The sequence below is a fragment of the Cynara cardunculus genome, unplaced genomic scaffold (assembly GCF_001531365.2).
Source record: "Cynara cardunculus var. scolymus isolate 2C unplaced genomic scaffold, CcrdV1 Un_Scaffold_3136, whole genome shotgun sequence".
NCBI lineage: Eukaryota > Viridiplantae > Streptophyta > Magnoliopsida > Asterales > Asteraceae > Cynara > Cynara cardunculus.
In genome coordinates, this window is record NW_020201359.1 from 48,030 (window position 1) to 61,515 (window position 13,486).

Here is a 13,486-nt window from a genome sequence, read left to right on the forward strand (position 1 = left end):
TATAAAGATAATAATTAATTATTTTGTTAGAACTCGATAATTATCCTAATTATATTTTTTATTTTTTATATTTTATATTTTAAAATGAAGTGTTTATCCTTTAATTGGTTTTATTTATCCGCAGTTAGTTACGTGAATTCAAACATGAAGCTTTAATAAGTTATATTTATACATAATTTACTTGTAATCTTAAATTTTAAGTAATATGCATCAATAAACAGTACTTGAATGCATAAAAAAATGGGTTTTAAGAGTTTTTGTCAAATGCTTTATAATATAATATAGATATATATATTCTTGATTGACAATTGAATGGTTTAGGTCAACCTTTACTTGGTCGATTTTCATATGTCCAAGAAACTTCTTTTGTAATGAAGACCAAAAATAATCAAAGTACAACAAAATTAATCTAGTTTTATATCATTTAGTATGCCATAATTAATATAAAAAAAAGTTATTTATTATATTTATTACTTATTTCAACTTGTAATCGGTTAATCTTAAATATTGATAACATGAATGTTAAATTGTTATATTATATTCTAATTTTTTATTAATTTAAAAAATGTCACATATAAATTAGTCATTTTATCATATAAAATAAATATAATTAAAAGTTTATACACTAATTCAGATGAAAAAAATTAATGCCTATAAAAATATATTTATATTTTATATAAATAGAATGGTGTTAAATAAAAACATAAATCAGCTAAATGTAAATTTGGGTCATGTGGTTTACATAAATTAACGATAAATTCTTTGAAAAGAATTATGAACGAGGGACGCCCATATGGTTTTATTCTTTATAACAATGGTTGGTCCCTCCTACTAACTCATTCAATTAAGTTTCCGTTACAAGGGGTAATTTTGTTTATTCATCCTTCTCTCTCTCAACTTTCACTTTCCATAACGGATTTGATCCCTCAAACTACTTTCATTTTATAGCAGATTGTTTCTTTTAAACTATTTTGATTATTGTAACAGATTTGGTCCTTCAACCTACTTTTTATATTTATAACAGATTTGGTCCCTCGATTTTCATTTTCAGGATTTGGTCTCTTTGTTTAATCAATAAAATTTGATGGCACGAATATATATCTTATTAATATAATGAACAAAGTAATTAAGTAGAATTTGAAGATATATCATATAGGTTTGTGCCACCAAATTTTATTGATTAAAAGGAAAACCAAATTCTAAAAATGAAAGTTGAGGTATGGACCAAATCTGTTATAATGAAAAGTAATCTGAGAGACCAAATATGTTCAGATAATGAAAAATAGTTTGAGAAATCAAATTCGTTATAAAATGAAAAATAGTTTGAGGGACCAAATTCGTTATTGAAATGAAACTTGAGAGAGAGGGGGGTGAATAGACAAAATTGTTCTTCACTAATGGAAACATAACTGAATAGTTAGCAGGAGGGACTATATTCGTTATAAAAATGAAACTATAGGGACGTCCCATGTTAATAATTCTTTTCAGAGACCTTACTCGCTAATTTATGTAAACCATAGGGACCCAATTTGACTTTAACTCTTTCTTCTTAGAGTAAATTACATTCTTGGTCCCTATGGTTTATTTGTTTTAACACTTTGGGTCCTTATTTTGAAATATCTATGCATTACAACCATGTGGTTTTTACATTTTATAACATACTGGTCCTTGTCACTAACTCTGTTCAAAAGCTTCTGTTAACGCAGTTGGTTTAAAGGGGTACTTTAGTCATTTAGTCTACTTTTTGTTTTAAAACCCCAAGAACTAAGAATGTAATTTACTCTATCTTCTTCATCTTCTCCTGTAAGACACTTGACCCCTTTCATTTATTCGATCATCTTTTCCGACCACTACCACATCTCCAGCCACCGTATACGAGATCATACACCAACCATAATCGAACACAACAAATCAAACCCAAATCCAAACCCTAATAACTAAAAATTGAAAATCAAAATTAGATTCAAACTTAGGAAAATTCATATTCAAAATCAAATCAAATCATGAACTATTGTGAACGTTCCTTTTTCAAGAACAAAATTGAATCAAATGCAACAAAATAAGATATTTTCAAAATCCATCTTTTTCAACAAACCAGATCAAATTTATTTGAAGAACAAACGTAATCAAATCCATGAACCCAATTTCATGTGTGGAAATGGAACGGCTCCAAGTTTCCTATGCTCCAAAAGATTGCAAGAGACATTTTAGCCATACCAATTTATACGGTAGCTTCTGAATTCTCTTTTAGCATGAGCGGTAACAAAATCACAGAACAACGTAGTTGACTCCACCCACAAATAGTTGGAGCATTAATTGTGTACTCAAAGTTGGTTACGGAAAGAAATTCAAGGTAAAAACTATTTAAATTCTTAGTCATACAAGTATTTATATTTTTTCTAACTTGTCTTACTTTTTGTAGATAAAAAACATAGAGAACCTAAAACATTTGATGAAACAGTCACATATGATGCGGATGTCGAGTAACAAGTGATGGTGTTGTTTTTTGGATGGTAGATAGTATGTAATTTTTTGTGAATTCTAATTCAAAATATAATTAGTCAATTACTTGATATGTTTTGGATACTACTCGATGTAGTTTTAGTAAGTTTGACGTTAACTTTGATAGTATTAGTTTAAACTTTTTGGTCTTATTTAAGTTTTAATTTAATATCTCGGTAGTGTTTTTATTAGTTCAATAAATAGTGAATATTGTATAGTTTTTTGGTATAAAAAAAATCTCCTTTTCCCCGTTGGGGATGGGGATGTGATCATAATCCACGACGAGGGCGAGGGCGAGGGCGAGGGCAAGGGCGAGGGATCGGGGACGGGTATTGGGATCTTTGCCCCATTCCCATGCTTAGAGAAGAAGGAGATGGTGATCATGTGGTTTATATTATTGTTATTACACTATTGGTCCTTGTTGTTTACATTATTGGTCCTTCTGGTTTTGATCAAAGATAAAGAAAAAATTAAATAACCAATATACCCCTGTAAAATAACTGAGTTAATAGAAGTTTTTGGACGTGGTTAGTGACAAGGACGCAATGCGTTGTAAAATGCAAACCACAAGAATACAATCCCTAGATATTTCAAAATAGAGACCCAAAGTGTTAAAACATATAAACCACAGGGACAATAACGTAATTTGCTCTTCGTTTTAATGTTCTCAAACCCTACGTCATTCAAACCCCTCGCACCCAACGCCATCACCACCCCCTTGTCACCCCACCATTGTCCTCTCCCCATCATCGTCGGCGTTGGCCCCCTATCATTGTTATCCCTCCTTTCGATATGTTTTTTTCATTTTGCGAGTCTCCCTCTTTTTTGATCTATCTATACGTATCCCATTAAATTGTTGGAAAAGATAGAGATACGAAAGACAAAGAAACAAATCAAAAAGAGGAAGATCGATGATAAAGGAATGGTGGCAATAGGTAATGATGAAAAGCAAACGACGATAAGGCGAGGAGAACGTCAGATGCCATTAGATGCGTTAATATCATAATTTGTGTTAACGTTTTCAGACTTACTAAAATCGGTTAAATTTTTTCAAAAAGATTAAAATTAATTAAAAACATATAACCATAAGGACTAAATACAAATCCACTTTTAAAAATATTATCAATTTTAATATTATTTTAAATTAAAAACATTGATTGAGAAATAATTTGTATAGGTCAAAGTTTACTTGTTCATTTTTAAATTTCTTTTTTGTTTTTTATCATATTTATTTTCTTCATTTGGTTTGGGTAAATTTTTATAGAGATGATATTTATTTAAAAATTATATTATTGTTTCATCTATGAATTATGGCTGTTTCGGTTTTTTTACCGAAGTTTACAGATAAAACTAGAAAACTCAGATAAAATAGCGATTTTTGTTTAAATTTCATAATATTATTTCGTGTATGAACATTGGTTGTTCCAAAAAAATTATCAAAATTCATAGCTGAAACCAGAAATTGACTGAGATAATTAAGAAAGTTAAAACAAAGTAAATAAGATAATTAAGGGATATGAAAACAATAAATACTCCGGTTAACAAAGTTTGTACTGATTAAACAGTTAATAAAAGGTGTCCTCTCTCTCTCTCTCTCTCTCTCTCTCTATATATATATATATATATATATATATATATATACTAGAAGGGTACTCGCACAATGCAGCTAGATATATCTAGATTTTAATTTTTCATTTGATTTATTTCTCTGTCGATATAATACGGTTTTATGTGTTTTAGAAAACAATAATATTTTTATTTCTAAACAAAATATAAATTTGAAAAAAAAGTATCGATGTTAGTGTTAAATTAACTATTTAAAAGTTCTCATTTTCTATGTAATTTCTTTAATTCAATTTTTTATTATAAATTTAATTTTGATTTAATAACAAAGTAATTTATTTTTATTTAATAATATAATTTTTATAAGAATGATAATTAATTATTCTGTTAAAACTCAATGATTATTCTAATTATATTTCAATTTTTTTATATTTAAAATGAGATGTTTATCATGTATTTGATTATGTTTATCCGTAGTTAGTTAGACGAATTCAAAAATAAAGTTTTAATAAATTATACTTACAAACAATTTTCTTGTATTATTGAATTTTAAGTAATATGCAAAAATAAACAATACTTCATACATAAAAATTGTTTTTAAAATGCTTTATAATATAGTATATATTATTTAATCTGAATTTGATTTATATTTATATTTCTAGATTTAAAACAAAATAAATATTTCTTTTGTTTTATTCTTCGGGTCAAAGTCTTTACCGCGAAAACGGGAAGAAAAATCAAACTAGAATATTGTTGATTTATATAAATAAAAGAAAACTATTAGAAAATGAAAAACCGATGAGTTTTTATTTTTATTTTCGAGGGATTGTTGATCGTTTTTTGGTTGATAACCTTCGAATTTTCTAATATCTTGAAATATGGACGGACCCAGAATTTTTGTCAAACAGTGAGACTATTTGACTATAAGAAACAAATATTAAGATATACGGTGACACACAACAAATTTACACTACGACAGATGAAAAAGATGGTGGCACATGCCACCATTGGCACCACGTGGGTCCATCCCTAGGAGCACCCCTTAATGTTTAACGTATGCACATTTCACATCTGAAAGATTCTACTTATGAAAATCGATTGAACGGCTGTATAGGATTCCGTTGGGGCGTTCATAGGTGATCCACCCCTAAACTTAGGGTGGGTTCAAACAAGAACATCCTAATTTATAAAAATATAAAAACACTATGAAACGTTATAAAAAGTATTTTAATACCGATTTAAAATTAAATAGAAAAAAATGTTCGTTTTATATATAATTTGCTTGGTTTCAATCTTCCATATTTCAATTACTTATAATTTGAAAAAATTTAGGTGATTTTTTATTTTAAAAAATGATTGTAACTAGGGGTGCTCATGGGTTAGGTTGATCGAGTTGAAGATATTTGAATAATCCAACCCAATGGTTGCGGTTTGGAAAAATCTTAACCCAACCAACCCAACCCAACTCGTACGGGTTGGTCGGGTTAATTAGGTTGGTCGGGTTGATACTTTGGTACATTAAAATATTTTTCTAACCTTGAATATGTTATTTATCTACTAATAGTTTTCTTTTCATCATCAACCATTTGATACAACTTATCCATATTTTTTACATATATCACATTCAATTAACTTTCTCAATTTACATATATATGTTCACAGTTACTGAACATATATACGAATGAGTTGTATAGAGATGTGAATAGATTGAAAATATGTGTATATGAAAAGCATAAATGATATTGTAATTGTCTAATGTATATATTAATAGAAATTCAACAATCATATTAAATCCAAKAAATAAAAAGATATCGGGTTCATCGGGTTAGGTTGAGTTCAAATAATAGTAACCCAATATCAACCCAATATCTATGGTTTGACAATTTTATAACTCGATTAGACATCGGGTTGCTTCGGGTTGAGTTGTTTCATGTTGGGTTGGGTTGATCGGGTTGGTCGATTTTTTGAACACCCCTAGTTGTAACCGTTGTTTTAATCATATTCTTTCACAAGTCGGATTTCGTCACGAAAAATCGTTCTATGTTCATCACATAGTTCAAATCTTACTTCCGAATGAAATATATTAGTGTTTTTATTTATTTTTCTGTTTTATTTTGATTTTATTGTATAGTTAATAACTCAAAAGGCCAAGAACCTTATATGTCGTAGAATTTCATTTCGTAAGTTGATCAATCTTTAAATTTTAAGAATTGTGTTCAAATTATCATATTTAAGTAGTTTTTGTCGTTTAGAAAATACCAAACAATGTTTATTTCATGGTAAGGGGTAAAACGGTCATTTAAGTCATTCAAATTGTTGATTCAAGAAAAAAGTAAAGAACGCAGACAAATTTATTCCTACATGATTTAATAGAAAATTTGGTAAATAGCTCCCTTAGATAAGTCTTTGAACTGTTTTTTGGACAAACAAATTCTTAAGCTTTTTTAAATCGAACAGATAAATCCTTAAACCTTTTAAAATCGAATAAACACAAGAAGATTCTATATATTTTAAAATGACCAAAACGCTATTCACAAAAAAGTCATGTGTGCATGATAAGACTTGGCAAATGAGGTACAATAGAAATAAGAACATTCCAAATGAGGGTTGTTACACCACCCAAACTAGTTCATCGCCAACTCTCGTGGATAGAGGTTACTGAAAATATCCTAGATTTCTCGAGCGCCCACGTCCATTTGTCGTGCCCCCTTCGAACCTGAAATTGGAAATCCTATCAACCACTCAATAACGGACTTGACCAACTCCAAGTAAATTCGATTAAACAGTTAAACTCAATATCCCACTGTTTGATCGAATTCCATCCCTTACCGTAGATTCTTTATTTGATTTTTTGGCATAAAGACAAGGAAAGGAGTTGGCTAAAGTTTGGTTATCAATCCAGCGATCAGTCCAAAACTTCACCCCACACCAGAAATTGCATATTGTTTTCAAGTCATATATTTATACTATATTATAAAGCATTTGACAAAAACTTTTAAAAACCAATTTTTATACATTAAATACTGTTTATTGATGCATATTACTTAAAACTCAAGATTACAAGTAAATAGTCCGTATATACAACTTATTAAAACTCCATTTTTGAATTTGTGTAACTAACTACAGATAAACATAATCAAATTCTGGATAAGTATCTAATTTTAAATATAAAAAATCTAAAATATATTTAGGATAATCATTGAATTCAAAATACTAAATATTATCTTTATAAAAGAATTATATTATTAAACAAAAAATAAATGACTTCATTATTAAATCTAAATTAAATTATAATAACAAATAGAATTAAAGAAATTACACAAAAACAAAAAAATTTAAATATTTAATTTGATACAAAAATCGATAAAAAAAATTCAAAATTTTATGATACCTTCAAATTTATATTTTATTCAAAAAAATAAAAACATTATCGTTTTTTCGGTACCACATAAAATCGTATTATAACATTGGCGGAGACAGAGACAGAATAAAATGAAACATTAAAATCGAGATGTATTTCGCTGCATTACGTGAGTACCCTTCTAATATATTTTTATATATACCTTTAAACACTATTATATAATTCTATTATTTCATATGCTCTAACTTTTTTTATTAACTACATTTATATAAGTGAAAGCAACTTTTTTAATAATTACTTTTCAAAGTATTTTTAAAGGAAAACAAATAAAGAAATAACATCATCTATTTTATTAATTAAGAAAAATTATTTTTCAAATCAATTGTCATGATATTTAAAAGGGAAAATGGTAAAACTAGACATTTCAATCGATCTAATTTACCTCTTAGTCATTTCTCTTTCAAAAAATTTAAAAAGTCACCATCTCCGTAAGCGGCCTTACTGCAACTTGCGGAGGGGCCACTTTTAGAAAGAAAAAAAATATCAAGTATGCAGTAGGAGCCACTTTCAGAAGGGATAAAATAATATTAGCCTATTAGAATATTAGAAAAGCTATATATGTAATGCTTATACATCACATTTTTAGCACCTCCGCAAGTGACATGCTCATGCATCATCTAATGGAAGTGACATGCCGCAAGCAACACCTTCGCAAGTGAGGACATCGTACCAGTTCGCATCTATTTTCCAAGTTTTTGGCACTTCAGTGAGTTGCTAAACTGGCACCTGCGAAACCCCTGTTAAATACTTTTTCCCCCTCCGTAAGTTATTGACTGCCACTTGCTAAGGTAGTGAATATTTAGAATGTGCAGGAGAGAAATGACTAAAAGATGAATTCACTGGGTCAAAATGGCTATTTCAGTTAATTTTCCTAATTAAAATCAAATGTTGACATGATGTTAATCTAGTTATTGGTTATTGTGGACAAAATGCTACGAGGTGGTGGTACAGGAATTTTGAGTTGTCATTCACATTTTTGTTATTAAGTATTAATAAAATGTTACATTGTAAAGATGATTCTAAAAACTATCAATATCACATTATAATAACATAATAATCGTATATTCATCTATCGTGAATATATGTCATACAAAGAAATATCACGTGCTATAGATCCCGAAGATTTAGATTTGGATTTATTTTTTGAACAACTAGAATTATTTGTGCTTGAAGTGGGGTCTTCAAATAGGGGTTTTTCTGGATTCATACTCGTATGCATGAAAAAAGCAGGCTCTGAAGGTAACGTGAGGGTTATAGAGAGGCTACTAAGCATGAGAACAACTGAAGCCATAGTTGGTCTCTCGGTAGCATCTTCTTGAACACATAATAAGCCAATATGGATACACCTGACCATATCACGTAAGGAAATAGGACCATCTTTCATGATCAGTGTAGGATCAATTAAACTTGAAGTCGTTTCTGCTTTCCAACTTTTCCATGCCTAAACACATACAAATTGCAACAAAAGAAAATAGATGAATAAAGGAAAAGTATATGTTTGAACAAATACTAGAAGTTATATGTCAACACTTACATGACTAAGAAGATCCTCTGTCACCATTTCGTTTTGGAAACTACTATTCTTTTGACCCATTACTATCTCGAGTACCAGGACACCGAAACTAAAGACATCTGACTTTACTGAAAATTGTCCATGCATTACATACTCGGGTGCCATGTAGCCACTAGTATAACAAGAATTGCGTTGATTAGTACATGAGCCAGTGTTCACTATTGGTATCTTTCACTACCACAAATTTAAGTTTTTGTGATGAAAAAATATTAGAGACAAAATAATGATCATAATCATATTTCATGCCATGAATTTTTGCATCTAATGATAATAAAGAAACATTTATTTTTTGTAGTGAGACTTACTAGGTTCCGACAATTCGACTAGTGCTGCCTTGGGTTTCTTCACAGGTGAATAACCTTGCCATACCAAAATCTGCAATTTTCGGATTCATTTGGGCATCCAACAAAACATTACTAGCTTTCATATCTCGATGAATGATCTTTAATCGTGAATCCTCATGTAAATATAGAAGTCCCCTTGCAACACCTTGTATTATTTTATATCGTTTTTCCCAACCTAGAGTTGCACGTTTCACTGGATCTGAAAATGTTAAGATCGAACACAAATTTACTATAAAAAGAATAAACTTCTATAAATTAATCTTAAATTTTCTAAAGTATAACTTGGATAATATTCAACTTACTAAATATAAATTGGTCTAGACTTCCATTTTGTACAAACTCATACATCAAGAGTCGTTCAGACTCTTCTATGCTGAAACCTAGGAGACGAACCAAATTTCGATGTTGGAGCCTTGCAAGTAACAGGACCTCGTTCTTAAATTCTTGTTCACCTTGTCTTGAATCCTTTGACAACCTCTTCACTGCTATTTCTTTTCCATTTTGTAACTTTCCCTAAAAATTTAGGCTCAAAAGAATTTAATGGTCACCTAAATCTTGAAAAAGATTTTCTATTGCAAATATTCCCTCACAAAAGAAATAATTTCCAAACGATGCATTGTTTACCTTGTAAACCAAACCAAATCCACCTTGTCCAAGCTTATTGCTCTCTGAAAAGTCATTTGTTGCTTCTCTAATGATACCAAAGCTATATTGCAAAGATTCGGCTGTACTAATTTCATTGATATCTACGTCCTCGTAAACTAGAAAATTTTCAATAAGTGGAAGCCTAATTACAATGTTGTGCAATGAAGTAACAAAGAAAAAGAAACCACTAGTACTCACCAAAATTATTTGAAGGTCGTCCTTCGTGCTTCCTTTTTCTTCTTATGTAGACGAAAATGAAAAGCACGACCAATATCACAAGACTAAGGGTTGCAACGATAGCAATTACAGTTATTGACGTGTTGTTAGTCTTGTCTGAAATCTCATCAAAAAAATAAAGAACATTAGTGAAATTATCCCCACACTACAATAGACGTGTTAAAACTCTTTTCTCGCTTTGATCTCTTATTTTCTTTAAAAAATTATTTAAATTCTCGAACGATGAACTATTTTGTCACTAGTTATACAAACTCTTATATCATAGGATTCAATCTATAGGATGGCAAAAATGTACATACCTAAATGCGACGGTGACAGTGGAGGCGATTGTAGCGATGATGGTGGAGGGGATTGCGGCGATGGTGGTGGGGTTAGGACCACTGTGTCATTAAAGAAACTGTAATTTTCATACCTTAGGTTGCAACTAGGATATAGAACTCTTAGGCCACGTCTGCCATCACAACAAATTGGAATGAGCTGGATTGTACGATCCAAACAATTATAACATTGGATTTCAGACAAATCCGGTGTACACTGCATGATCCCAAAGATCCTTGTGCCCCCACGACCACTTGTATAGTTGGAAGCATATTTACGGAGAGACCCACCACTAGATGCCTCAAGTATTAACTGATCCAACAACGGATAAAGCCCTTGATTAAATTGGTCCACGTTTGATATGTTCTGAGGGTTTGCCTGAAACCGTGTATCCATACTGCCTGGATTTCCCCAAATGGTTACATTAGAGTACCTTAGCATACACGTATCATACCATCCTATTGCACCCTTTTGGTTAGGGCAAATCTCTCTTAGTCTTGTAATAGAGCGATTTATGCACTTGCGACAATCGTCTCGATCAACATCACCTCTACATAACGCTATAACGTGAATTCGATCTGGGGTTTCACCAACGGACCGGTTGTAGAATCCATATGTAATGCTAGTATCAGAGGTGAGGGACAACAAAGCATTATCAAGATTTCTTTGGTATGCACCATTTATAGTGAAATTTGCACTTTCATCACAAGTAGGGTATATAATATCTTGAGAGACGAAAAGGGGAAATAAATTTATGACAATAACGATGAAAAACAACATGATTTTTCTGGTTATTCTCAACATAATCTTGTAAAAATGAAATACATACGATTGTTTTTATTCATATTGATTGGTATATATATATAGATGTATTATTTATGTATAACTTTTGAAAGGGAATTAAAACATTATAAGTTTTAATTATCTTTTTAAATAATTTTTTGCCGGTTAACGTTTACTTGGTCTATTTTGTATTTACTTGTTTGTTTTATCCATTTGTTTGCATCGGTGTCTTAATTTACAATGGACGATGGAGAACGATTCTTATCTATCGACAGATGTTTTATTTTTTGTGACTCATCTTTACAGTCATAAGATAATCGAGAAAACATCACCTTTCTATCCTTACGTTAGCAACAAAATACATTTCTTAATTTATTTGTGTGTCATATCTACCATGACTTTTAATTTACAGGATAAGCTACAATTTTGGTCCAAGAAAACTATGAACTAATGAACAATTTTCACTTCGATAATAATAAGTACAACAAGGTTTGTATTTTGCTTTGAAAGTGGTCATTTTATTTAACTTTGCTAAAATTATGTTGTTAGTTGAGGGTTATTTTTGTAATTTTATCCTTTTTTGAATTTTATTTGTTTTGTTGTTTTACCTGCCATAACCCTCTTGTCGTTGAACTATAGTATTTATACACTTGCGGCAATCGTCTAGTTCAACATCACCTCTACATAGTACGATCACGTTGACTTGATGGGGGGTTTCACCAAGAAGCCGATTGTGGAAGTCGTATTTATTGTTCGGATCAGAGGCGAGGGATGACAAAGTGTCATCAATATTTATTTGGTATGATTCTGTATAGTAAAATCTGTGATTTCTTTGCAGTGAGGGAATCGATGTTCAGGAACCGAAAATAAATCTTTTTACCCCTTTTCTTGATCTTTCTTCTTTGTCCTTACCTTCCGTCAAAATAAGAAAGTCGATCAAAGGCTTGTAAACTCTGTCAGAAGAAATCATCAAAAACAATTGAATATATAAAAAAAATTGTTTGTGCAAATTCTAATCCAAACACTATAAACATATATCACAAATCCATCAAAATTCATTCATAAAAATAAAAATACAAAACCTGTGTATTCTGAATCAAAACCCTACTTTCTCAAGATTTTAAGTTTCGCCGTCCTTTACCGGTTCGAAACTTCAAATCTAACGATATCCTAAATCCAGCTAGCTGACCCATCGTTCACTACCAAAGAAGCCACTTTTTCCGGCGGCATTATCCGCCGGAAACAATGATTTCCAGTGGATTTATTTTTAAAAAAAATATTATTTTTCCGCCGGAAACGGTTAAAAGATTTATTTTTTAAAAATGATTTTTCTAAAAACATTTCCGGCGGATTTATTTTTTTAATTATTTTTATTTTCCGCCGGAAAAAGTTAAAAGATTTATTTTTTAATTTTTAAAAATAATTTTTCTAAAAATATTTCCGGCGGATTTATTTTTTTAAAAAAATTATTATTTTTCCGCCCGAAATCCGCCGGAAAATGTCAAAACCGGTTTTTAATTTCAAAGATTAATTAATTTTAAAATATTAATTAACTTTTAATTAAAAAATCCGCCGGAAATACAATCAGTTTAATATTTCCGGCGGAAGTCAATAAAATTTGACTTTTTTGAAGTCTCATGGAAATCCGCCAAAAAATTACCGCCGGAAAAAACGCCGGAAATGCCCAGTTTTCTAGTAATAGTTATAATGAGGCTCGATCCAAGATGGAAAACTGAAACAATCAGAATGATTTAACAGTTGAATGATTTAATCGTTCATCGTCAACAGTAAAGGGGGAGACGACATAGAGACTTAGTCAGCGACTCCTAGATTTTTCTAGTGATGATTTTATTTCAAACGGTGATGTTTTTTTATTTCCTTTTGGGCATTTTTTAGGACGATGTATGGAGTTAGTGGCCGTTGTTGATGACAGTGGATAAGAAAAGGTCAAGTAAAATTAAAAATAAAAACTCAAATGATGTTTTTGGTCAATTGATAGCTAACGTTTTCTTTCTTTAAAATACTACAAATAAAATCTAATGTTGACATGAAAATTGACCAATTAATGGCTTATTAATTAAGGACAAAGTTTGGTGATAT

The 13,486-nt window shown here is 30.3% G+C and overlaps 1 protein-coding gene across 1 annotated transcript; it reads right to left on the bottom strand.

Moving 5' to 3' along the window:
• Window positions 1–8,555: 8,555 nt before the first annotated feature.
• Window positions 8,556–11,407, bottom strand: LOC112503503 (cysteine-rich receptor-like protein kinase 10). The gene is made up of 7 exons (XM_025107532.1): window positions 10,585–11,407; window positions 10,277–10,381; window positions 10,028–10,170; window positions 9,706–9,916; window positions 9,365–9,602; window positions 9,021–9,171; window positions 8,556–8,927 (listed from the first exon to the last, which is right to left on the bottom strand). The coding sequence occupies exons 1-7, from the start codon at window positions 11,405–11,407 to the stop codon at window positions 8,556–8,558; spliced, it is 2,043 nt and encodes a 680-aa protein (XP_024963300.1).
• Window positions 11,408–13,486: the final 2,079 nt, after the last annotated feature.

What these genes read in the sequence shown, in the direction of transcription:
- LOC112503503 (XM_025107532.1), bottom strand. Translation starts at nt 11,407, where the DNA reads ATGTTGAGAATAACCAGAAAAATCATGTTGTTTTTCATCGTTATTGTC. An exon ending in GATTTGGTTTGGTTTACAAG is followed by an intron (nt 9,917 to 10,027) that starts GTAAACAATGCA and finishes CTAAATTTTTAG; the next exon opens with GGAAAGTTACAAAATGGAAA. An exon ending in TCTAGACCAATTTATATTTA is followed by an intron (nt 9,603 to 9,705) that starts GTAAGTTGAATA and finishes TAACATTTTCAG; the next exon opens with ATCCAGTGAAACGTGCAACT.